The sequence below is a fragment of the Balaenoptera physalus genome (genome assembly GCF_965194825.1).
Source record: "Balaenoptera physalus genome assembly, chromosome: 3".
NCBI classification, from domain to species: domain Eukaryota; kingdom Metazoa; phylum Chordata; class Mammalia; order Artiodactyla; family Balaenopteridae; genus Balaenoptera; species Balaenoptera physalus.
This window is the reverse complement of record NC_138890.1, coordinates 121,932,520-121,960,423: the sequence shown is the minus strand read 5'-3', so window position 1 is coordinate 121,960,423 and position 27,904 is coordinate 121,932,520. Positions and strand designations below refer to the sequence as shown.

The following is a 27,904-nucleotide window of genomic DNA, read 5'->3' as shown; positions in this document are numbered from 1 at the left end:
AATTGTGGGAATAGCACTTGTTGTCATTAAAAAATGACAGCTATTTGTAATTATTGAGCCGTTACTACATGGTAGGAATTGTTCTAAGCACTTTATAAATATTAACTCATTTAACCTTCATACCCATTCTACAAGGTAAATACTGTTATATTCTCATTTTTACAGTTGGGGAAATGGAGTTATAGAGGTTAAGTATTGATAATTTGCTCAAGGTCACCCAGATAAGAAAATGGTAAATTTGCAATTAAACACAGGAATTCTATTAAGTCTGAGCTCTTAACCAGTGGTATGTACTGCCTCTCCAGAAATAGTTTGTAGAGTTCTTTTATTTTGTTTTTGTTCAAGTTGCTCTTACATTGCAGCTTAGAGATCTGCCAGATAAGAGGGAAGGAAATCTGGTGATTGGTAGTAATCAGAAGCCTTTCCCTGTTTCTCATCAGCCTATTCTCATGGTTGATGAACAACCTGTACAGCTATCTTTCTTAAATATATCATTTAGCAAAATGACTTAGGTATCATCAATTCCTTAGTTTGGTAAAGACTAAACACTGAAGACTAAAAAAAGGTAAATCTCTACTGAACTGACATGCAGAGCTGCATGCAAAAAAATTTGTAGCTGAAGCTGGAACTAGTAGTTTTCTTATATTTCTCAGCAATTTTTTCATCAAATTTGAGTTTTGCTTCAGAGTTGTCACTGCCGTTATGTTTCTTTGCATAGTGTTTCTATAGTGTAAACATCATGTGCAAACTTAGAGACATAAGGATGTTAAAGCTGAAGGTTTTAGCTGAGTCAATGCCATCACTATATAGAGGAGAAAACTGATTCCCCAGAGAGGGTCAGTAATGAGGGTTCACGTAGCTCATCAATTAGTCACAGACCCTGAACCTAAGCCCAATTCATTACATCATGATGCTTTATTTTAATTCACTATTGTTGAAACAAGTTAATAAATTATATGACTAATTCTGATAGAAATTTTCAATCTCTGATGCCTTAAATCTGATATTTTACAGTCAAATTAATTCAGAATTCTCCAAACCTTCGTGTTTTCCATCTGCAATGTAATTTCTTTTCGGATCTTGAGTCTCTCATGACTGTACTTGCTTCCTGCAAGAAACTTGAAGAAATTAAGCTTACTGGACCATTTTTTAAAGCCGCCCCATTTGGTAAGAGCTATAATTGTAAAATTTTGGTTTAAGATGCTTCTGTGGACAGTCATTTTTTAACAGCCAAATTTTAAAAATGCAATTGATGTCAAGGAACAAAACTATTGCAATAAATATCTGATCTTAAATGAATTTTCAAGTAAGGTATATTTGTTTCTAGATGTTTAAACATTTCTAGTTATGAGAATTGTTTCCTGAGCAAAGATTTGTGTTATCTACCTGTCATACTAATTAATTCTATCTGAATTATTATATTAATTTCTATCACTTTTAAAATACTCTTTAAACACATTACTTTTTGGTATAAGAAATGTAGCTGACATAACTAAATTTTTCTTTTCCCTTTTATAGTCGTTGTTTTACCAAATTTTATTTCTCTGAAGATATTAAAACTTGAGCACCAATATATTACTGATAAGGAAACAGCTGAAAAATTTGGTATGTTTATAAAACAGTGCCTAAAGCTTGCTCTTTATTCTTTCCCCCACAAAATCCTCCTATTTCGCATTAGCTATAACAAATTACAACATGTATTAGCTACCCTTGCTCATTAGGAGGGACAGTGCTGCTCAACTTTTACCCTCCAAATGCCTTGATCTCACTTGATGTCTTTCAAAGCAATGTTCTCAGAGTGACTCATTTCTTTGAATACAGATTTGTTTGTTACAGCACTATGCAATTTCTTATTTATTTATTTATTTGGCTGCACTGGGTCTTAGTTATGGCATGCGAGATCTTCGTTGCCACGTGCGGGATCTTCATTGCGGCATGCTGGATCTTTTAGTTGCAGCATGCGGGATCTTTAGTTGCGGCATTGGGATCTAGTTCCCTGACCAGGGATCGAACCTGGGCCCCCTGCATTGGGAGCGCAGAGTCTTAGCCACTGGACCAAAAGAGAAGTCCCAGCACCATGCAATTTCATTGCCAGGTATCCATTCCAGACAAGTTAAATACATGTTGTTTCAAAGGTTTCTAGAATATAGGTGAAACTATCTTTTAAGGTTATGAAAACTCAGTATATGAAAACCTAGATTTAACAAAATGATAACTATAGAGATTACTTTTTCAACTTATTTTTTTATGATTACAAAAGCAATGTATGCTCTGGAAAAAAGTTCTAACTTTTCTAACAGGTCTTAAAAGATAAACTGAAGCATATTAAAAATTAAGAATTTATTTGAACAAAAATGGGTACTTCCCTGGTGGCGCAGTGGTTAAGAATCTGCCTGCCAATGCAGGGGACACAAGTTGGAGCCCTGGTCCGGGAAGATAGCACATGCTGCAGAGCAACTAAGCCCGTGTGCTACAACTACTGAGCCTGCGCTCTAGAGCCTGCGAGCCACAATTACTGAAGCCCGCGCTCCAAGAGCCCGTGCTCTGCAACAAGCGAAGCCATGCTAAGGAGGGATCAAAGTGAAAAGTCAAGTTATGAGAGTGGCGGATTGTGAGGATTTAGTGCTAGGAGGAAGAGGCAGAACTCACTAAGGATGACACCAGGCTAGAAAGGAAGGGGGCTGAAGGCATTGAGGAGCTAGGAGAGTATCCTGGAGGCTAGTAGAAGCTTCAGTCTAAAAGAGGAAATGGATAGGAATTCCCTGGTGGTCCAGTGGTTAGGACTGCACTCTTTCACTGCCGAGGGCCTGGGTTCAATCCCAGGTTGGGGAACTGCAAGCTATGTGGTGCAGCCAAAAAAAAAAAAAAAAGGAAATGGAGATGTGATAGGCCTTTTGGACTTCAGTACAGGAGAGACTGGTTGGGGAAGGGTGGAGGAATGGTTGTCTAGAGGTAGCAATGAAGATCAAGGTGTAGGCTGACCCCTTTCTCTAGCCCTTGGAGAGAAAGAGGAATAGCCTCTATGCTACATGGGGACTCGTAGAGTGTGCATGCTTTTGAGACTTTCAATTACAATTGTTTGGGAACACAGTACAGAGAATAGCTTTTTTCTCTCTTCTGATATAGCCTACACTTTAGGTTCTTTAAATAACCTGGAAGAATTGATCCTTCCTACTGGGGATGGGATTCATCAAGTGGCCAAACTGGTCATCCAGCAATGTCAGCATCTTCAGTGTCTCCGCATTCTCTCATTTTTCCAGACTTTGGATGACGACAGCGTGGTGGAAATTGGTGAGATACCCTCAGATAAACTCTTTCAGCTCACATGAAAGCCAGTGGTATTACTCAAGCTTTCTGCTGCAAAATGTCTACAAAAACATTCGTCCCTCTAAAAATGTTCAACCCACTTCCTCATTTTTGCTATCATATTGTTACCTCTAATGTTCTGTGGATTTTGGTTCATTCTGGTCAGATTTAGAAGTAAAAGATGATAGCCTCCCACTTGAGACTACACAAGCCCTCAAGTCCACTCTTAACACCTAGTGTTTCAGACACCTGGCCACATACCCACCATGTACTCCTTTTTATAGTACTTTTTTAAAAATAGAAAATTAATACACATAAAGAAAAGTACAAAATCGTAAGTGTACAGCTCAATGAGTTTTCAAGTGAACATACTTAAATCTTGTTACTCATACTTGTGTAACAATTACTCATTAGGTTACAATATAGAATATTACATCCCAGAAGCCGCCTTTGTGTCCCTTCTGACACTGCATTCCCCTTCTTCCCAAAGGTGACCACCATACTGCTTTCTTTCACCATAGATTAGTTTTACCTGTTTTAAAAATATATATCACAGACTCCTCCACAGTATGTGCTCTTGTGCCTGCCTCTTCGGGCTCAACATACTTGTGATACTGATTCATACTGATGTGTGTGACTATAGAGTTCACTGATTTTCACTGCTGTATATTATCCCATGTATGACTATACATACGCCAATTTATTTATCCATTCAACTGGATATGAGTTGGCTACTATGAATAATGCTGCTATGAACATTTTATACATGACTGTTGATGCATATACGGAGGTATTTCTAGGGTGGACTTTGAGTCATTTGGTAAACATTGTTTTCCATAGTTGTACCAACTTACATTCCTACCAGCAGTTGTTTCACATTCTGGCTACTGCTTGGTATTGTCAGACCTTTAAACTTTAGCCATTCTGATGAATCTGTCGTGATATCTCATTGTGGGTTTTCTATTGGTATACGTTTGTGTTATCATTGGTTCAGTTTGGGCAAGTTACATTTTTCTAAGGATTTAAAAACTTTTCTAAAATTGCCCATAATATTTATTTATAATTTTAAAAATATCTGTATGACCTGTGGTGATAGTCCCCTTTTCATTCCTGATATATTCAATACTTTTTTTTTTAACCTGATTCGTTTTTCAATTTTATTAAATTTTTTTTCTCTACACATGTTTTTCATTTATTCTGCTTTTACCTCTATTATCCCCTGCTACTTTCTTTGGATATAATTTGCTTTTTTTGTCCTAATTTTTCTTTTTTCTTTTTTTTTTGATATCCTAATTTTCTGAGATGGATAGTTAGAGCACTAACTTTGGCTTTAGCTCCCTCTCACAAGTTTTAGTGTCATATTTTCATTCTCATTCAGTTCAAAATATTTTCTAATTTCAGTTGTCATTTTTTTGCCACAACAGTTATTTAGAGATGTATCCCTTTTACTTTTAATCTATGTCCTTATATTTAAAGTGTGTCTCTTGTAAAAATATACAGTTTGGTTTTTTTAAATGTAATTTATTAATTTCTAATACTCCAATTAGAAGTAAATCTATCTAATGTACTTATTGTTAAATTTATGTATCTTTATTAAAATTGGGCATTTTCTACTTTAAGTGATGGTGGTAGAAGAGGTTGGTTCAAATAACCTAGTCTACCAGTATTGAAATAGAAGTCCTTATGATTCTGTTCTCATAAATATTTTGCTTTTATATTTATAGCCAAGGTAGCAATCAATGGAGGTTTCCAGAAACTCGAGAATCTTAATCTTTCAATCAACCACAAGATTACAGAGGAAGGATACAGAAACTTCTTTCAAACACTGGACAACATGCCCAACTTGCAAGAGTTAACTATTTCCAGGCATTTCAAAGAATGTATCAAAGCTCAGGCCACAACAGTCAAGTCTTTGAGCCAATGTGTGTTACGACTGCGAAGACTCACTAGACTTAACATGTTAAGTTGGCTCCTGGATGCAGAAGACATCACACTGCTTACTGCCATGATAGAAAGGCATCCTCTATCTAAACACTTCACCCTTCACTGGAAATGGGTACTGCCATTCTCTCCAATCATTCAGAAATAGAAGATTTAGCTAAAAACTGCTAAATCAAGAAAAAATTTTGTCAACAATTTAAAAAACCTAATTATCCAAAAACTTGTTATTAAATACTGCATACAAAAGAATAAAATGCATAAGGCATGTAATAAAAAAACCAAACACTCGCTTACCCATTACTGAGCTTAAGAAACAGATTATTACCAGTAACTCTGAAGTCCCTAAATGATCCTCCCCAACCAAAGATCAGCCCTTTAATCAAGCATCAGGGTCAGCATCAGGCTTTCAGGCTAACTATGGTAAACAGTAACAAACAAAGCCACAGGGAAGCGGGTAGGGAGAGGTGTACCAATCTATCTTAAAGCCACCGTATGAAAGGAGTATTCAAGTTATTAGAAAATGGCTAACTTAAGGACTGAATCACTTTCACACATAGGTGAAACAAGAGATATTCCTTGATCCTTGTAGGGTCTGTTTTGTACATTTAATTAACTTTGGTATAGTAGGGTTTACTTACACTTTCCCTTTACCCACTGTGTTGCATATGAAGAAATAGGATTTAGGGAAAATGCTTGTATTCTAGAGGCTTTTGATTCAATGCTTATTGTAGAAGCAAAAAAGTGTAGAATAGAATTTAGCATTATTGGAAATTAGCTAAATCTGTGTTTTCAAGAGTCTTGAGTATCAGTGTTTTTTTAGATAACCACATGTTTAAGAGTCCAACATATGCATTTATAATGGCCTTAAAACTTTCTTATGAATCCACTTTGCTCAGGGAGAACATATTTTGTCAGTGACTTCATAACGTTCAAGGTATTACATTTGATGTGAATGTCTACATCTGTGCCTGTGTCCAAAATTTCATTCCTACCAGTTAATCTACAGAGTTTTCTGAATGGTTAGAAGGCCAATCCAAATTCATAATGCTAGTATAAGTTGGAAAACAACCATTCTTTTACCTTAATTTTTATTTTTACCATGAAACACAGGGGCGGTATATATGGTATGATTCCATTTGTTTAAAAACTATACTCTCATGTTTCTAGATGCATTAAGAATTTCTGGAAGAATACACAAGAAAATGTTAATAGTGGTAACTATTTTAAGTGGGTAGAAAGGGGACAGGAAGGCATTCTTTTCTACTTTTGTCCTTTTTGTACCGCTTTCTGTTTTACAAGTAGCTGTTTTTATTTTTATATTTAAAGCATAAAACTAGTTTAGCATTACAACATTAATAGTTGCTCTGGAGGGTGAGATTACTAGAAGGTGAGATGGATTATCTTCTTGTCTGGTTTTATATCTGATGCTTTTGTAATCAGCAAGGTTTTAAGTTTTGTATGAGTCCAATCAGGAGATAGAAACCACACAGTAATTTGGGGAAAGTTTACTATAAAGAGTTATTCACTGTAACAGGAAACTGGGTAATGAGGATTGATTATGAAATTGAGAACTCTAAGCAGGTCCAGGGAATAGCTTATGGCTCTTCATGCTAGGCTGGGACACAGCACCCAAAGAAAGTACCCCAGGGCTGAGATCTAGACTTCGACAGAGAAGGCACAGCCATGCACAGCAGAGAGGCTGGCTTAATGAAAGAGGTGCAGCCCAAGAAGGTATAAGCTTGGAGCACTTTGCTTAGGAAGTGTTTTGGGGGTGCCAGGGAAAGCCATCCACGTGGGGCTGCTGAGTGCTGCTGGCCACTGGGCACTGCTGAAGCCAGGCACTGCACAAGGCTGTAGAAACCATGTGCTGCAGAAACCATGTGCTGCAGGTGTCTGCTAGAGAGGCACACTGGACCCAAGAAAAGTAGTCCCCTGCCCCTCCTGTGTCTCACCAGCACCCTCTACTGACAAAGCTTTACACTGTACCTGCTGACAAGGGAGGGGTAGTTATAGGGTCCAGATTCATTATTGCAGAGTAGGCAGTGAAGGCTGGATTTGGACATGAAGGCAATAACGTCATAAGCGGTACAAGTATTACTTATTACATTTCATAGTTCAGACCTAAAGGAAAAAGAATCTAGTTAAATTTAAGATTGACTGAGAGCATATATGTACATGCATGTTCATACCTTCATAGAAAACTTCTTAAATAAGAAACTGGTAATGATGATAGATTCCAGAAAGGGGAGCAGGGTAGCTAGTGGACACGGTAGGGAGGTTTACTTTGTCCTGCATATAATCATCTGAATTCTGTACCGTATACATGTAGTATTAAAAATGATACTTTAAAAAATAACAGGACTCCATGCAAATTATTTGTCCAGAGCTTCTGCCAAGGGCTTCTAGTATAAAGCAGGGGGCAGTGGGAATTCCCTGGTGGTCCAGAGGTTAGGACTCTGCGCTTTCACTGCTGAGGGCCTGGGTTCAATCCCTGGTCTGGGAACTAAGATCCCATAAGCCACATGGCATGGCCCAAAAAAAAAAAAAAAAAAAAAAAAAAAGCAGGGGGCAGCAAAGTATGACCACAGCCTATAAGCTAAGAATGTTTTTTTACATTTTTAGAGGCCCACAAAGCTAAATTAATTTACCCTGGCCCTTTACAGAGAATGGATTACTTCTGGATCATAAGATCACTATGCCCTTTATTCCAGTATACATCAATTTCCACAGGACTCCTAGGTCATCCCTCATTGCCCTGACACTCATCCTTTATGTTTCAAAACTTCTCCCTTTCTGATCACATATCCCAACCTTCTCCAACTCCCCAAATCCTTCCCCTGTGCTCACGTGAGTAACATCTCCCATATCCTTTACCTCTTTTCTAAACATTCTCTTCACCTTCTTGTTCTAATTCCCATATTTTTTAAACCTTTTTTTCACCATGACCCACAGTAAGAAATCTTACATTAAAAAATTTACACACATACATATATACAACACAAGATTCACAAAAAATTCTAAAGCTATGTCAAATATAATTTTACTAATACCCAAATATAACAAAAATTCAGAAATACAAAGATTCTTGAAAGAGTTGTTTACATGCGCTGTCTTCATCTGTTCTTTTCCATTCTCTACCACCTCCTCCATTGCACCAAAACAGCACTTATGAGGGTCACTGCTAAATTCAACAAATACTTCTTAGTCCTCATCCTATGTGACTTGCTAGCAGCATCTGACCTATTGGTAGCTTTGATATGGCCCATCACTCCTCGAAACACTTTCTCCATTTGGCTTCCAGGGCATCACTCTGGGTTTCCTCCTAATTAATTGCGAGCTCCCTCTCAGTCTGTTTTACTGCTTCTCATATCTCATCTCTAAACATTGGGAGTACCCCAGAGTTCTCCTCTAACATCTCTGTTTATATGCACTTCCTCGGCTATCTCATCCTGATGAACGGCTTTAAATTCTAGATCTATGCTAACTTCTAAAATTTCATCTTTATCCCGGGTCTCTCCTTTGAACACTTTACTCATATCCAACTCCTCAGACTACACAGGTCCAAACCCAACTCCTTCTCCTTCCTTTCTACAAAAGTACTCTTTATGCAGACTTCTCCATCTCATTACTTTATATAAATTTATTTATTCTTGGCTGTGTTGGGTCTTCATTGCAGTGTGTGGGCTTCTCATTGTGGTGGCTTCTGTTGTTGTGGAGCACAGGCCCTAGGCACACAGGCTCAGTAGTTGTGGCTCACGAGCTTAGTGGCTCCACAGCATGTGGGATCTTCCCGGACCAGGGATCGAACCCGTGTACCCTGCATTGGCAGGTGGATTCTTAACCACTGCGCCACCAGGGAAGTCCCCATCTCATTACTTTATTCTCCCACTTGCTCAGGCCAAAAACCTTGGGGGGTCATTCTTGACTCCTTTCTTTCATATTCCACATGGAATCTACTGGCAAATCCTGAGCTCCACTTGGAAAACACACTCAGATCCAAGCCCTACTTGGCCTGCTCTCTCTCCCTTGAAACTTATGGTCTATTTTCAACAAAGCAGTCAGAAGGCTCTTTTTTGTTTAAATTATTATTTTTTGGGGCCACGCTGCTTGGCATGTGGGATCTTAGTTCCCCGACTAGGGATCAAACCCATTCTCCCTGCAGTGGAAGTCCAGAGTCCTAACCACTGGACCCCCAGGGAATTCCCCCCAGAAGCCTCTTTTTACGCATCCCATCATGCAACACCTTTGGTTCAAAACCTTCCAATGGATTCCCAAGAAACGCTGAAGACCTTGCAATGGCCTACATATGACCTTAATCTCTCCTCCTTGTTCACTTCCACTCCAGCCAAGCTGGTTTCTTTGCTGTTCCCTGAACATGCTAAACACACTCTTGTCTTAGGACCTTTGCACCTGTCATTTTCTTTGCTCGGGAGGTTCTTCACTTATGTGAATGGCTCTCATTTTCTGCAGATCTCTGCTCAAATGTCACCTCAATTAGGAGTTCCCTGTTCTTTTTTTAAAAAGCATCCCTGCTTCCAATCCCACTCTGCCAGCTCCCTTTCCTGTTTCCCTTTTCTCTGTGACATGAATCACTACGTGACACCTTATAAATTTCACTTGTTTACTAGCTAGTTCCCACCACTTTAAGCAGGAACTTTCATCTGTTTTGTTCCCAAGCACCTAGAACAGTGCCTAACCCAAAGTTGAATAAATATTTGCTGAAATGAATGACTTTCCTGAACCTACAACTACTCTCCAACTGTATTAGGTACAATACTAAGGGAGGTAACATCCAAAAATCTTAGAAAGCAAATAAGCTACCTTCATAACTAAATTTAACCTGGCATATTTTAGACAATTAATATAAAATATTAGCTAATTGTCATGAAAAAATGATAAAACTCTACTTACCCTGTACAAAAAAGCTTACGCCATAGAACATTCCATTCTGCGAAGCTTACTTACCAGGCACTTGAATATTCACTTATTTATTCAAAAAATACTGGGCAGCTACTAATATGCTAGGCACATGCAGTTTGCTCAAGCAAAACCTCTGAAAGAAATAGCACTTACATATTAACATCTTCTCCCACAGCTAAATGGACTAGGGAGAATCTCAGGCGTATGAACACCAATCCTTTAGACTAAACTAAAACAGTACTATGTTCTACCTCTCCGGAGAATCTGAACTGAGAGACACAGATATAGTCAAATGGATGGTAGATGGAACTGCAAGGTAATGATGAAGAGAGAATGGCCTGGGCAATCATGTTAGGCAGTGTGCATGAGGAGGGTGTGGAGGAGGCTAGAAGAGAGGCAGACAGATAAGAAAAGGTGCAGGAGGAGAATGACAATATGACATCCAAGCAACAGAACACAGCCTTGGTTCCTGACTGGCCAGGTCCAGTCCTCTGACATTCAGCTTCAGCTAGGCTTTGTTCCCTAACCTCGGATCATCAGCAACATTGTTTTACAATTGGTTGTATCTTTACAATACTACCCTTTACCCAAATAAGCCTGAGTAGTTTTCTCTACATCTTTAGACAGACTCCAACCTACCATATATATTCCAAAGAAAAATATTCAGATAGTCAAGCTTTAAAAAAAAAAAAAGTTATTTATTTTTAAAGGCATTAATAAAAATCTTAACATACTTACTAAGAAAGTTACAATATACAAATGGGTTCAGTTGTGATTTTGACAGATCGAATTTCTGCACTGTGTGTGACCTTGAATTTCTTTTAATCACTCATATTTCCATTGTTCAGTTATTCAAACTGATTATTCCCTCAAAATAGCTAACTGGTTATTTAAGCATAAGTCACATGCAACAAGGGGAGATGAAGATGACATGCACCCATCCAAGTGTTCGTGAGGAAAATGATGCAGCTTCTGTTCACATTGACCAGGGCGCATCAATATACCATCCTCCTTGGGAGAGAGCTGCACTGAATCTGAAAGATAAAAAGTCTACATACAATTATGAAATTTAAAAATCTATTTTCTTATAAAATCATAAAGAAGAAAACAGAAAGCAACACACTCATCATGGTAAATAAAACTAGAATAAAAATATGCCAGTGTAAAAAACAATACTAACTTCAATCTTTATGGGATAGTTAGATATTTAGACAAATTAATTGTGAAATTCATGTGAAGGAATAAATGGGCAAGAGTATTTTTTTAAAAAATTCTTAAGGAGCACTGGTATTTGATCTGTCCTAACAGAATTTAAAACATATTAAAAACAATGATCAAAATTATGTGTTAAAAAAATAGTGATTAGAACAATACAAACAATATTCTATAACTACAATACAATAAAACTAGAAATTAAACCTAACTGAAATTAAAATTAACCTAAAAATTAATTAACTGAAATTAATTGAAATTAACCTGAAATTAAAACATTTATAGAGTTAAAAACAAAATTTTGAAATTTGGAATATCTAGAAAATAAGAATTCTACAGAATACAACTAAATTGTCAGAGAAAAATTTATGGTCCTGAAATATCCATTTTAATAAACAACAGATAGGAAGAAAATTTTTAAAAACTTCTAAGGAAAGCAGAAAGTGGAAATTAATCCCGAGTATATCATCTGGACCCAATGAACCCAATTTTAATTTTTGAGTTTTTTTTTTGGATCTTAGTTCCCCAACCAGGGATTGAACCTGGGCCACGGAAGTGAAAGCACCGAGTCCTAACCACTGGACTGCCAGGGAATTCCCAATTTTTGAGTTTCTTATTCTATCAGTTCTAACTATTTGTCCTTACATTCATGACTCACTCTTAGAGGTCTGCCAAAGAACAAAGAGAAAGTTTATTTATTTAAAAAAATAAACAAATAAAACTCCTATCTTGCAATTATGCTGTAACTCTACTGGACTCTTTTATAAATCTACAATATAGAATCTTAGTGATTTTATTATCCCTAATCTTGAAACATTTTGTTATTCTTCATCTCAGGATATATTTTATTTTAACTCATTGTGGTAGCCAATCTTCAAGATGGTCCCCAGTGATTCCTGCCCTTGTCTAATCCCCTCCAGTTGGCTGTGGGCTGCACTTACGTCAAAAGGATAGAAAAAGGTGGAAGTGATGGTGTGTGATTCAGAGACTAAGTTATAAAAGTACGTGTGGTGTTGCTCATTCTGTACTGGATCGCCCAGTCTGGAGAAGCCAACTCTCAGCTTGTGAGGACTCTCAGGCTGCCTATGGAGAACCCCCGGTAGCAAGAGGGCCTCTTGACAACAACCATCTGGGTGAGCTTGAAGCAGATTCCCCAGCCCCAGTAGAACTCTGAGACGACTATTGCCTTGAGGCTGACAACCTGATTTGCAGCCTTAGGAGAACCACCCACCTCAGCTGCCCCTGCATTCCTGACCCACAGAAACTAAAGATAAATAGATAAATAGTTGCTGTTTTAAGGTGCTAAATTTTAGGGTAATTTGCTACGTAGCAATAGATAATACATTCACCAGTGACCTCTAGCTATGCATAAGAAAAAAGACTAAAATAAGGACACGAAAGGATGGAATCACCTAAAACGATGATGAAATAAATCATTAGTAGTGAAATAAAGCATCACTATTACACCATCCTTCAGTTTTCTTATTCTGTTGTCCAAAGTACTGGATTATCTTTCAAGAAGTTTTAATGGAACTATGGAGACACAATCCTTGTAGTCTCTCTCTTTTTTTTTAAAGCTTTCCCTGAACACAGTTGAGAATTCAGACTTTTTCATTTTCTGTCCATAATAGCAAAGAGAACAAAATCGACAGAGAAAAGTCATTTCAAAATTATTAAAGCAATTAGAAGATGAATGTAAAGGGATAGAGAGTAACATCTAGGCCAGCGGCTGGAAAACTATGGCCTAACATATTTACTACCTAACCCTTTAAGAAAAAAATTTTGATCTTTATTCTGGACCAATAATGGTGAAATTGTTCATATAAGTAAAGTCTCAGATGATGAGTCTTCAGATGACATATTCTACTTAGGTGAATTTTCCCAAACTCAAGAAATGATATACTTTTTTTTTAAACTTTTAATTTTATATTGGAGTATAGTTGATTAATAATGTTGTGATAGTTTCAGGTGTAAAGCAAAGTGACTCAGTTATACATATACAGGTATCTATTCTTTTTCAAATTCTTTTCCCATCTAGGTTGTTACGTAATACTGAGCAGAGTTCCCTATGCTATACAGTTAAGTCCTTGTTGGTTATCCATTTTAAATATAGCAGTGTGTACATGTCAATCCCAAACTCCCTATCTGTTTCCCCCACCCTTCCCCCCTGGTAACCATAAGTTAGTTCTCTAAGTCTGTGAGTCTGTTTCTGTTTTGTAAATAAAGGAACTGATATATTTCTCAGGACAAAAAAGAAAATATGGTAGTATCATTTAGTTAGTCCTTCAACAGGAAGGACTTCATTATATAATATTTTATGATTAAAAACCTGAACCATCCCATTTTGCTAAAAGGACATGTGACAATATTCTTTCATCTTTTATAATGCTTGTACACTAAAATTTACTTACAGTTTGTGGACAGATATGGAAGACAGATGTGTAAACAAAGTAATTGGAAGGTAATAAATATGTAGAAATGAAAAACAATAAGATCATTCTAACTGGTATCTATAAAAAAAATGAAATGTTTTGCTATTAGGCAACAAAGAGGATAGCTATCATCTGTCTATCCAACAAATAGAAGCTTTCAAAAGTACTGTTTTGACGAACCAAGTGCATGAAGAATCAAGGTAATGATAAGCTAGAACACAGCAGAGTTGCATTTGAAATTTAGAGTCAGTCGTGGATGGATGTAGAGACTGTCATACAGAATGAAGTTAGTCAGAAAGAGAAAAACAAATATCGTATATTAACACACATATGTGGAACCTAGAAACATGGTACAGATGAACCAGTTTGCAGGGCAGAAACAGAGACACAGATGTAGAGAACAAACGTATGGACACCACGGGGGGAAAGCGGCGGGGGGAGAGGGAGATGGTGGGATGAATTGGGAGATTGGGATTGACATGTATACACTAATATGTATAAAATGGATGACTAATAAGAACCTGCTCTATAAAAAAATAAATAGGGCTTCCCTGGTGGCGCAGTGGTTGAGAATCTGCCTGCCAATGCAGGGGACACGGGTTTGAGACCTGGTCTGGGAAGATCCCACATGCTGCGGAGCAACTAGGCCCGTGAGCCACAACTACTGAGCCTGCGCGTCTGGAGCTTGTGCTCCGCAGTAAGAGACGCCACGATAGTGACAGGCCCGCGCACTGCAATGAAGAGTGGCCCCCGCTTGCCGCAACTAGAGAAAGCCCTCGCACAGAAACGAAGACCCAACACAGCCAAAAATAAATAAAATAAATAAATTAATTAAATAAAATTCAAAAATTCAAAAAAAAAAAAGAAATTTATTAGAGTCAGTATTTATAAGATAAATATATTTCAGGTTCATGCATAACAGCCAATGAACAGTTAGTTGCATTCAAAGAATATTATCTGATTTGGAGATATATATAAACATTCAATACTAGGAAAATACATAATAAAAATTGGGGTTTGCTGTATTTAAATTCTCATTGAAATTGCTAACAAAGCTATTTTCACTCTTTATTCTGTAAACTGTAAAATGACTTGAAATTACATAGAGTCAATTCTCATTATTCATGGCAGTTATATTTTTAAAAGTCACCACAAACAATGAATTTGTGAATACTGAGCCATTACTCCTAGAAGAAACACAGGGCTAGGTTCCTGCAAGCCTCTGGTCACATTACCAGCTGATCAGTACATAACCTTATGTGTGTTTCTGTTGAAAGACACACTATTTCATATATATTGTTGATTCGATAACACTGAACTCATAGCCAACAGCACTACAACTCATGCCTGAACACATCTAACACATGTATTCTTCCTGTAAGGCACATCACAGCCTTCTTGCACTTGGGAACATTAGATATCACTACAGCACAATACTTGGGGGCTATCTTAAAGAGTGAAGTCAGAAGGCGCAAAAGACAGAAAAATGTAAAAAGCGCAGAACTAAATAGATTGTGAAAATGACCTTTGTTTATAGTATGAAAGCTGAAACAAGAAAACAGGGCACTACATTTTCAGCTTTATCTCACCTGAAAATGTCTGTCAGGTGACTCAAATTTTTCACCCTCTGCATGTGTCCATGAATGATGGTGAAAGCTCCACAAATAATGACTTCAGGATTACAGATAAATTTTAGCAAGCTAGCAAATTTGCAAATATAGACTCTATGAATAATGATCATCTGTAGATAAAAATTTATAAGCAAAAGTTGAAAAGAGAAAGTAAGCACAAATATCTAAAATGATAATGGAAAAATTACCATATAGGTACAGGAAAAAAATTAAACAGTAGAAGCATTAGAAGAAAAGCCTGAAAAGGCGGGATGATTCTGACTATATGAAAATTAAGCACTATGACTACATAAAAAGCAAATATTTCTGTCAAAATGACAACCACTACAACCACAAGCAAGGCCAAAAGAAATGACAAGCTAGGAAAAAAGTATTTGCAACTCATATCACAAAGAATTCTTGCAAATCAAAAAGGAAAAACACACATCCCAGTTGAAAAGTAGGCAAAGGTGATGTTTCTCAAGTTTTCAGAAAAGATACACAGTTCTCTTAAACACAAGAAAAGGTGAACTTCACAATAATAAGATAAATAAATTATAAACACAATGAGACAATCATTTCCAACTATTAGACTGACAAAGATCCAAAGGTCTGATAAATTATTGGCTAGACTGTGGGAAACAGCGACTCTCATACAATGTTGGTGGAAATGGAAATTAATACAATCTCTACTGAGAGCAATTTGGCAAAAATCTTTTAAAATGATAAATGTGTATCTTCTTCAATCCAGGAGTTCTAATTCTAGAATCTAATTCTTGATTCTAATTCAATCTATTTAGATAATCTTAAGGATGTATTCAGACAAAAAGAATTATGTAAAAGAACACGGACTGTAGTATTAAATAGCAAACAACTGGAAGCAACCTAAACTTCCATCCGTAAGAGCTCAATCAAATAAGTATGGTACAAATCTATATATAAGAATATCTTGCAAATGTTTAAAACAAGACAGTTTTACATACTGATATGAAGTGTTCTCCAAGAAATACTGAGGAAAGAGTACTTACCTATTATAAAGCACTATACGAATTACCTATAAAAATGGAAAAATAAAAAAGTTTAAAGGAGTTAGATGATAGATATAGCTTACCAAGTGTACCTTCATTACATATTATTTATTTTTTATCATCAGTAAATGTACACAGCACAAAAATAGAATACAAAAGAGTATACTGTGAAGTTCATAATTCAAAGATACATGTACCCCTATGCTCACAGCAGCACTATTCACAATAGCCAAGACATGGAAACAACCTAAATGTCCATCGACAGATGAATGGATAAAGATGATGTGGTACACATATACAATGGAATATTACTCAGCCATTAAAAAGAATGAAATCATGCCATTTGCAGCAACATGTAAGGAGCTAGAGAGTATCATACTGAGTGAAGTAAGTCAGAGAGAGAAAGACAAATACCATATGATATCACTTATATGTGGAATCTAAAATACAATAAGTCCCCTGCATAATGAATGAGTTCTGTTCCAAGAGCGTGTTTGTAAGTCCAATTTGTTTGTAAGTCCAACAAAGTTAGCCTAGGTACCCAACTAACACAATCGGCTATATAGTACTGTACTGTAATAGGTTTATAATACTTTTCATACAAATTATACATAAAAAACAAACAATAAAACTAAAACTTAAAAAAATATGTTTATGTATGTATGTATGTATGTATGTATGTATGGCTGGCTGGCTGGCTGTGTTGGGTCTTCGTTGCTGCCTGCGGGCTCTCTCTAGTTGCGGCAAGCAGGGGCTACTCTTCATTGCAGTGCACGGGCTTCTCGTTGCGGTGGCTTCTCTTGTTGCGGAGCATGGGCTCTAGGCACACGGGCTTCAGTAGTTGTGGCACGTGGCCTCAATAATTGTGGTGTGCAGGCTCAGTAGTTGTGGCTCGCGGGCTCTAGAGCGCAAGCTCAGTAGTTGTGGTGCACAGGCTTAGTTGCTCCGCAGCATGTGGGATCTTCCTGGACCAGGGCTCAAACCCATGTCCCCTGCATTGGCAGGTAGATGCTTAACCACTGTGCCACCAGGGAAGTCCCCCAAAATAAAACATTTTTAATCTTACAGTATAGTACTTTGAAAAGCACAGTAGTACAGTACAGCAGCTGGCATAGAGGGGCACATTCACATCTTTGAAAGTCTGCAACTTGAAGGTTCGTATGTAAGGGACTTACTGTATGACACAAATGAACCTATCTATGAAACAGAAACAGAATCACGGACATAGAAACAGACTGGTGGTTGCCAAGGGGGAGGGGGTTGGGGGATGGATGGAGTGGGAGGTTGGGGTTAGCAGATGTAAGCTTTTATATATAGAATGGATACACAACAAGGTCCTACTGTATAGCACAGGGAACTATATTCAGTATCCTATGATAAACCATAATGGAAAAGAATAAAAAAAAAAGACTATATCTATGTATAACTGAGTCACTTTGCTGTACAGCAGAAATTAACACAACACTGTAAATCAACTATACTTCAATAAAAAAATATTAAGAAAAATAATTTAAAGGAGTAAGATGATCTATCAATATCTTACCAAGTTTAACTTAATTATATATTTATTTTTTTACTGTCAGTAAATGTACACAGCACAAAAGTAGAAAAAATACAAAAAGGTACACTGTGAGGTTTCCCTCACCTCCCTGTGTCTTCCAGTCCCTCTTCAGTAGCAACTAGACTATAGCCGTGAGATGATAATCAACGCACATACATGCATACATGTAAATGCATATTGACACAAATGGCAGGTAGCATAATACACACAGTTCTGCACCTTACTTTTTTCATTTAAATATATTTTCCTATCAGATTGCTATACATAACAAGCAACAATGTAGTTTAAGAAAAACACACACACAGAAAGAATTAAAAGAATAAACTGAATAATGTTCAAAAACTGATTCAAACTATTTTAGAACTTTTATTTTATAACATGAATAACGATGGAGAAAGAAATAATTTAAATAAACTATAACAAGTAGATACTCTAATAACGACAAGTGTAAAGGATGAGGGCTTTAGTAACTATTCTTTTGGGGAAGCAATATGACAACATATGATGATCTACAGCACTATTTAGATTCTGAGGCCCAATACATGAAACTAATCAACAATTCACAAAAATAATTCTATGGAACTACAAACAAAAAAAGCCCAAAATAGACCTACTACTGTCACAGAGAAGTATACACACACACACACACCAATAACCCCAAATTTGGCATATGAACCTTATGTACTTAAGAGATAGAGTGTAATATCATTGTTTAGCACATTTTGTTTTAACCATCACAACAGATTAATCTTTAAGAAATCATCCAACAACTGAAAATTAATTGTTCCAAAATGAAAAGGTGATGCGATGAATTGTGCCATCCAACCAAGTATTCAAGAAAATGATAGGGCTTCCCTGGTGGTGCAGTGGTTGAGAATCTGCCTGCCAATGCAGGGGACACAGGTTTGAGCCCTGGTCTGGGAAGATCCCACATGCCATGGAGCAACTGGGCCAGTGAGCCACAACTGCTGAGCCTGCGCGTCTGGAGCCTGTGCTCCACAACAAGAGAGGCCGTGATAGTGAGAGGCCCGCACACCACGATGAAGAGTGGCCCCCACTTGCCGCAACTAGAGAAAGCCCTCGCACAGAAACGAAGACCCAACACAGCCATAAATCAATCAATCAATCAATCAATCAATCAATCAATCCCCCCCCCCGCCAAAAAAAGTTTAAAATCATAGCCATTGAGATGTTTAAAAAAAAAAAAAGATAAAACGTTTGTTTAAAAATAGGAGGAATAGCTGGTAGTGTACTTGTTTTCCTGTGATAGGTTATAAAACTGGGCACAATTTATGATGCAACTGTTTCCAGGCATTGGGCAACAGAGAGCACAGGGTGAGATTCTTGAGAAAGGGAAACAGGTGAGCTTTGCATTCACCTCCTTTGGCTGGACACAATTTCCAAACTGCAGCATGAAAGGTGGAGCCTGAGTAGAGAGTACTGTTCTTCCTGGGTGGGTGGAAGAAACGGAGATTGGAGTCTAGGCTCTGGAATAAGGCAGCTGGAATTTGAGGAGGTAAGGTCTAGAGAGGAGGGACTTAAAGAGAAGGAGCCCCAGAAATCTGTGTAGGATTTCCACTTAGGTCCTTGCCCAGATGCTAAATTATGCACATGTAGGACAAGACTCCACAGAGCCTGGCAGAAGCAGTTGCTGGGGGGCTAAGAGCTGGAGAGAGAGTTCTGAAGTCATACAGAGTTCTACCACTTATTATGTGGTCCAAAGCAAGTCATTTGGGAATAACAATAGTAACTACCTTGAGAGTGCTATTAAGATTCAATGAAATAACAATGCCTAGAAACACATAGTAATCATTCAAAAAATATAGCTATTATTACTTGTAAAGGGAAGAAAAATATGTGAGTTTCTAGTTTCCTTTACAATAAAAACCCAACTAACACAGAACTAAGAGTCTACTGAAACCAAGTTCTATAAAGTAAGATTTTTTATTTACAAATTTAATTTAAATTTTTATTATAAATTTTACAGTAAAAGTAAAACAAACATCCTAGAAGTCAAAATTCTACCTACAGGTAATGGCAAGAGTAGGGAAACTAAAGAGTCCAAATTTTACCAAACAACGTACAACTTGCCAGATCAGCAGCTTAACTGGAAAAAACATGAAGTTTGTAAGCAAACAAATTTCAAATCAAATCCCTGCTCCCCTAACTAACAACTGAGTGGTATCAAACAAGGTAGTTATGCTATCTTTTTATATATATATATATAAAATAAGATTTTATTTACTCTTAACCAGAAGTATTTATCTAAACACAAAGACTCATTAATATTCAGGTACACTGCTTCACATCTTTCTTCTTCTGCCTAGAAACCAAGCTTTATTTAAAGTGGAATGCAGCTCAACTCTAAATTATATGCCATTTTAAAATGTAAAAGGTCAATTTATGTGTCACAATAACTAGTAATGAAAGGATCAGAACTTTGAAGCTCAGAAAATTACTTTCTCCTACAGTATGGAGGTTCCTTAAAAAACTAAAAATAGAGCTACCATATGATCCAGTAATTCCACTCCTGGGCATATATCTAGAGAAAACTCTAATTTGAAAAGATACATGCACCCCAATGTTCATAGCAGCACTATTTACAATAGCCATGACATGGAAGCAACCTCAATGTCTATTGAAAGATGAATGGATAAAGAAGATGTGGTATATACATATACAATGGAATATTACTCAGGCATTAAAAAGAATGAAGTAATGCCATTTGCAGCAACATGGATGGACCTAGAGATTATCACACTGAGTGAAGTAAGTCAGACAGAGAAAGACAAACATCATATGACATCACTTACATGTGGAATCTAAAAAAATGATACAAATGAACTTATTTACAAAATAGAAATAGACTCACATAGAAAACAAACTTATGGTTACCAAAAAGCAAAGGGGGAACAGGGATAAGTTTGGAATTTGGGATTAACAGATACACACTATTACATATACAACAGATAAACAACAAGGACCTACTGTATAGCACTGGGAACTATATTCGATATCTTATAATAACATATAATGGAAAAGAATCTGAAAAAGAATGGGTATACATACATGTATATGTATAACTGAAATCACTTGGCTGTACACCTAAAACACTGTAAATCCAACTATACTTCCATTAACAAAAATTTAAAAAAAAAGAAAGAAAGAAAAGAAATTAGTTTCTCCAAAAGCTTCTCCAACTATATTACTTGGTGTCTTCAAAATATATTACATATATAATCTCAGGACAATAGCTGAACCCACAAGTAATAATAATTTAAAACAATCCTGTGCAAAAGAGTACATACTGTATGATTGCAGTTCTAAACTAAGTAAAACTAATCTTTGTTCACAGAGGTCAGAATGGTGATTGCCAGGATAGGTAAGTGTGGTGAATGACTAGAAACGGGTACAAAGGAACTTCTGGACTGAGGGAAATGTTCTTTTATCTTGATGTAGTAACAATGGTATACCTTCTCAAAACTGATCAAACTCTTCACTTTAAATCTGTGCATTTTTAAAAAAGGTTCATTTATTTATTTAATTTTTGGCTGCGTTGGGTCTTCATTGCTGCGTGCAGGCTTTTCTCTAGTTGAGGTGAGAGGGGGTTACTCTTCGTTGCGGTGCGCGGGCTTCTCATTGCGGTGTCTTCTCGTTGCAGAGCACGGGCTCTAGGCACGAGGGCTTCAGTAGTTGTGGCACGCAGGCTCTAGAGCGCAGGCTCAGTAGTTGTGGCGCACGGGCTTAGTTGCTCCGCAGCATGTGGGATCTTCCCAGACCAGGGCTTGAACCCATGTCCCCTGCATTGGCAGGTGGATTCTTAACCACTGTGCCACCAGGGAAGTCCCAATCTGTGCATTTTATTGTATATAAATTAACCTCGAAAGAAGTATTTGGAAAAAAAAATGAGAGCAATGTAAAAATGTTCTTGAATCCTCTTGAAAGGCCACAATTCATACATAAAAATGATAAAACGCCAAGTATTTTGTGAAATACCTGAATACTGAATGTCTTCTACTGATTGCTATATATAAACATGGATTTCTGCAGAAGCAGGACTTGCTTTGGTTAAACTTTCAGAATTTTATTTCTGAACTGAATTCACTGTTTTCCATTCACCAAGAGCTTCAAACAACACATAACTTAAGTTCATAACCATTAACCCTGTAGTTTATTTCTGTTAATGGCAACCATACAGAGAAGCTAAACTTACAACATGACTCAGATAAAGTAATCTCTGGCTGATCCTTTAATGAAGGTACTCTTCAAATATGGCATCTCACCTTCTATTTGCCTATCTTCTGAATATAGGTACAGACCATGGAATTTTCCATCTAGGATTCTTCATAACCACAAGGACAATTACTACAGTGAAAGCCAGAAAACAAGCTGTTTTGACTTCATTTTCTCTCTTCTTTGACATTTCCTTCAATCTGTGCTCTAAGCCCATTCTAGACTTCAAAAAACCGTGCCAGATACGGTAGACATGATGAAGAATGAGATGTAGTGCCTTGCCTCTAATGACAGAGGAAAGACAGATATATAAACAATAAAGATAATATACTGTGAAAAGCTATGTAATAGAAATAAGCAGAGAACAGATTCAAAGAGGGGAACTTACATGGATGGAGAACGGATAACAGTGGTATGACATTTGGGCTAGCCTTAGGCCTTGAAACACACTGCCTTAATGCTTCTAGCTTGTGCATTCTCTGCCTGGAATACTTCAGCCCAATTCATCCCCTGCCTAGTTTTTCTATTCTCTTTAGACTTAGCTGAATAACCTAGCTGAAGAACTTCAATTGAATAAAACCAACTTTAATCAAAGAATGAGATACAGGTAACTACACTTTTAAATGTGAGGATTTATATAATTTAAAAAATATCCCTCCCAGGAATGCATAGATTTTGAAAAGATGTTTTTTGAAATTTGCTTTTCAAGGCAACATGGAAACATCCACTAAGAATCATAATGTCCACAACCTTTTATTAAATAGTCACAACACAGAAAGTTACCCTAACGTTATGACAGAATAGAATCGAGTACTACATATAAGAAGGTATTTACTAATGTTATTGAGAATGCCAAAAGCTACTGAACTAAAGGAACAGCGGCATAACATACAGGCAAACAAGTTGATAGAAAGAATATGTAAAAACATTAAAAATGTGATATTAAGTGGGGATATATATACACACACACATGCACAAAATACTGATGACAAACATCAAAATATGGATGAATATGGACCAAAAGTGTAAAATAATATGTAGAAAGGGAATACAATAATAGACACATAGATTTTACTAATTTAGTTAAAAATACTGAACATTTTTCTTATGTACTTTTCAAACACACAGAAAATAGAAAAAAATAATACAGAGAACATCCATATGAACACCACTTAGATTCAATAACAGCCATATATGCTTCATGCACATACATATATACATTTTTCTAAATCATTTAGAAATGTATTACAAACACTGTAACACTTCACTTCTAAATACTTTAGTATGCAAATTTAAAGACATTCTCCAGAAACTACAACACCCTTATCACAGCTCATAAAATTAGCAATAGTTATCTAATATCATTTAAAATCCAGTCTATATTCAAATTTCCTCAACCCCCAAGTCTCTTATAAATAGCTTTTCAAAACCAGGGTCTAATGAATAATGAAGGATGCCACATTGTATTTGGCTGTTATATCTCAAGTCACTTTTAATCTGGAATAGTTACCCACTCCATGTCATTTTTTCTTTCATGACAGTGACTTTTTGAAGAAAGGAGGCCAGTTATCTTCTACAACATTCCACGTTCTGGACCTCTCTGATCATTTCTTTTGTGGTGTCATTTAACTTGTTGCTCTATCCCCAGTATTTCTGATAAATGGGAAAGTAGATCCTAAAGGTTTGTTTAAATTCCAGTTAAACTTTTTTGACCATAACACTTCATAGGTAATACAGTGTATTTCATGCATCTCAAATGAAAAAGCAAGTCTGACTGTCTGATTACAGTGACGCAAAATTTCACCTCTGATTCTAAGGATCTCTTTATTATAAAGGTATGTTTTCCTTTCAATACAACCAACCAACAAGTATTTGCTGAGATGATACTTTGACATCATGAGAATTCTAGAGGGGATTTAGATCAATCTTTCATCAAATAGTTTTTGCATCAAAACGTCTTTAATATTGTTTTACATTAACTTTTCTACTTTTCAGTATTTCAATTTTTAAACATATATTTTCTACAAACTACAAAATTTATAAAAAAGTAAGATTCTCTTTTATAATGATGGCAGACTTACTCCTTAATTGAAATGTGAGCACCTTCTTTCTTTTTGACTTTGTTTGAAACCCTGTAAGGAAAATAAAGGAATTTAGAAGCATAGAACACGGGAGAAAATATTTGCAAAAGAAGCAACTGACAAAGGATTAATCTCCAAAATGTACAAGCAGCTCATGCAGCTCAATATCAAAAAAACAAACAACCCAATCCAAAAATGGGCAGAAGATCTAAATAGACATTTCTCCAAAGATATACAGATTGCCAATAAACACATGAAAGGATGCTCAACATCACTAATCATTAGAGAAATGCAAATCAAAACTACAATGAGGTATCACCTCACACCAGTCAGAGTAGCCACTGTCAAAAAATCTACAAACAATAAATGCTGGAGAGGGTGTGGAGAAAAGGGAAACCTCTCGCAGTGTTGGTGGGAATGTAAATTGATACAGCCACTATGGAGAACAGTATGGAGGTTCCTTAAAAAACTAAAAATAGAATTACCAAATGACCCAGCAATCCCACCCTGAGAAAACCAGAATTCAAAGAGAGTCATGTACCACAATGTTCATTGCAGCGCTATTTACAATAGCCGGGACATGGAAGCAACCTAAGTATCCATCAACAGATGAATGGATAAAGAAGGTGTGGCACATATATACAATGGAATATTACTCAGCCATAAAAAGAAACAAAATTGAGTTATTTGTAGTGAGGTGGATGGACCCAGAATCCGTCATACAGAGTGAAGTAAGTCAGAAAGAGAAAAACAAATACCGTATGCTAACACATATATATGGAATCTAAAAAAAAAAAAAAAAAGGTTCTGATGAACTTAAGGGCAGGACAGGAATAAAGACGCAGACATAGAGAATGGACTTGAAGACACGGGGAGGGGGAAGGGTAAGCTGGGACAAAGTGAGAGAGTAGCATTGACATATATACACTACCAAGTGTAAAATAACTAGCTAGTGGGAAGCAGCTGCATCGCACAGGGAGATCAGCTCGGTGCTTTGTGACAACCTAAGGGACAGGGAGGGTGGGAGGGAAACGCAAGAGGGAGGGGATATGGGGATATATTATACATATAGCTGATTCACTTTGTTATACAGCAGAAACTAACACAACATTATAAAGCAATTATACTCCAATAAAGATGTTAAAAAAAAAACAGAACACACATTTTATACAGAAGTGAACATTTTGTTTCACATAAGACATTTCATTAATTCTCTTTAACAAAATATCATCAGAAAATAAGTCTACAGCCTTCAAATGTACTTTAAAAGTGACTCCAAAGTAAACAATTATTAGGCTGCAATTAAGAAAGTTTTCTTCTTTCACTAAGTCTGAAGATGTTCCTAAGCCAACTTATATCCTATTTTCTGTCAAATAAAATATATAATGTGTCATACTCATTTATTAAAATAAAACCATTAAAAACCAGTACTCACTAGACAAAAATACTTTAGAAGTTAAAAAAAAAAAATCAAGACTCAAATATTTACTGTTTTTCCTGGTTATACTTAGCACAAATGTCCTACTCCTCTCTTCTCTCTTCTGGCCTCAATGCCTTCTATCCTTCCCTACATATATACTAGCTTTCGACTTCACTATTAATCTATATCTGAGGCCACAAGATGTATTAAAGGGGATCTGTTACTAATAAGTACCAAAGTTAGAGCCTGTGCTATTTCAATAACATTACTCTCATTCATCTGCATTCTGCTAGGACTTCTAGAAAAAGAAAAATGTATAGGTTAAGAGCTAGACCCAAATCCTGTCTGGCTGCTCTTATGGGAACAGGTTAGTAATGGAAAAGTTGTCAATCATGTATGCTTCTGTGGAGCAATGGTTAAGAATCGCTACCTGAAGGCAACGCTCTCTAAAACACACATAAGCTATTGGAAAACATGACAATGAACAGTAGCTTCTTCTTTTTAATGGTAAAAATTTCCAAGAGACAAAAATGCAAGATCTAGGAATGGCAATTTGTTTACACTTCTGAATATGAACATAGGTTTATATTTTAATTTATGCAGATATACAAATAATACTGCAAAATGTAAAGATCATTTCTCCGGAACAAGTTAATCATAGCTTAGCCCTGAATTTGTGGCAAATATACTGGACAAGGCTGCTTTCCTAGGAACTGTTGCTTGAACTCACAAAAGAAACAGAAACATCTGCATTTTGATGGTTAGAACTAGAGTTCAAAGTCTGTTGAAAATCTGCTAGGTTTTAATAACAGTACAATCAAGTATGTGAAATATGAATGTTTATGAGTACAATTAACCAACTTTAATTTTCATCCAGGTCATCCTTCAAATCAAATATATTCTGAAACGTTAGAACACTCATATTTTTTAACTGCTGCTAGAGTTATCAAAGAAGAAAGCAATAAGGTGTATAACTATTTAAGGCTGTGGTAAAACAAACATTTTCAAGTTGCGCCAGTGGCAATACACATGGAAAGAATTGTGGAAAGGCAGTCAACAGTATCAAAAGCTACTAAAATGTTTAAAAACTAAACTAAAATAAAATGTTTATACTTTTTGACCCAATAATGATAATTCCAGATGTCATAAGGAAATAATCTGCAAGAAGCTTTATATATAAGAATGGTTTTCTAATTACCAGAGGAAAAACTTGCTAATGTTCAACATTTAGCAAATGATGAACTTATTCTGAACCAGACTTACTATGAACCAGGCACTATTCCAGATGCTAAAGATCCAAGGTTATAAGACAGACAAGGTCCCTGCTCCTGTGGAGCTCACATTCTACTAGAAGGAGACAGATAAACAGGTGAAGAAAATCATACCAAGAACGATAAATTACACACAGAGAATCTAAGTGGGGTGATATAATAGAGAATGAGGGCAGATCACTTCTAGCTTAATCAGGAAGATGAAATTTCAGTTGAGATCTGAGTAAGAAGCCAGACAAGTGAAATACAGGATAATAGCTTTCCAGACTAAAGAATAACGAATGCAAAGGCCCAGAAGAAGGTATAAATCTGGACATGAGCAAGAAAAGAGGCCAGTGTTGCAGGAGTGTACTGAGTAAGAAGAGTGTGGAGGAACTTCCCTGGTGGTCCAGTGGGTAAGACTCTATGCACCCAATGCCCGGGTTCGATCCCTGGTCGGGGAACTAGATCCTGCATGCATGCTGCAATTAGAAGAGTCCACATGCCGCAACTAAGAAGACTGCATGGTGCAACTAAAGATCCCGCATGGTGCAACTAAGACCCCATGCAAATAAATAAATAAATACTTGAAAAAATAAAATAAAATAAAATATCACTCTAGCTGCTGTATTCAGAATGGATTTGGCAGGATGGGACATGAAATTTCGTAAGCAAAAAGAATACTTGGGATCTGCTGCAGTAAGGTAAGAGATAATGATGTCTTATCCAGAATATACAAAGAGCTATTACAACTCATCAACAAAAAGACAAACAACCTATTTAAAAAATAGGCAAAGGATGTGAATAGACAGTTCTCCAAAAAAGATATATAAATGGCCAACAAGCACATGAAAAGATGCTCAACATCATTTAGTCATTAGGGAAGTGCAAATCAAAACCATAATAACGT

General features: G+C 36.5%; 2 protein-coding genes across 17 annotated transcripts in view; one reads left to right on the top strand and one right to left on the bottom strand.

Moving 5' to 3' along the window:
* NAIP (NLR family apoptosis inhibitory protein) overlaps window positions 1–7,780 on the top strand; it is a 41,072-nt gene extending 33,292 nt beyond the window's left edge. For all 9 annotated transcript variants that reach the window (XM_082457093.1, XM_082457091.1, XM_082457098.1 and 6 more), the window contains 4 exons: window positions 1,015–1,167; window positions 1,519–1,605; window positions 3,127–3,291; window positions 5,031–7,780. In XM_082457093.1, coding sequence (XP_082313219.1) covers window positions 1,015–1,167; window positions 1,519–1,605; window positions 3,127–3,291; window positions 5,031–5,395 — 770 coding nt within the window. In that variant the 3' untranslated portion in view covers window positions 5,396–7,780. The remainder of the gene's footprint in view (window positions 1–1,014; window positions 1,168–1,518; window positions 1,606–3,126; window positions 3,292–5,030) is intronic.
* The window catches only part of LOC309658531 (survival motor neuron protein), a 259,347-nt gene that overhangs the window by 205,277 nt on the left and 26,166 nt on the right, over window positions 1–27,904 (bottom strand). The window contains exons 8-10 of one of the 8 annotated variants that reach the window (XM_082457352.1): window positions 24,325–24,375; window positions 16,450–16,475; window positions 10,845–11,201 (exon numbers count right to left, since the gene is read on the bottom strand). In XM_082457352.1, coding sequence (XP_082313478.1) covers window positions 24,328–24,375 — 48 coding nt within the window. In that variant the 3' untranslated portion in view covers window positions 10,845–11,201; window positions 16,450–16,475; window positions 24,325–24,327. Of the gene's footprint in view, window positions 1–10,844; window positions 11,218–16,449; window positions 16,476–19,965; window positions 23,919–24,324; window positions 24,376–27,904 lie in introns of those variants that run through there. The other 7 variants (XM_082457353.1, XM_082457359.1, XM_082457354.1 and 4 more) reach the window with 7 other exon arrangements.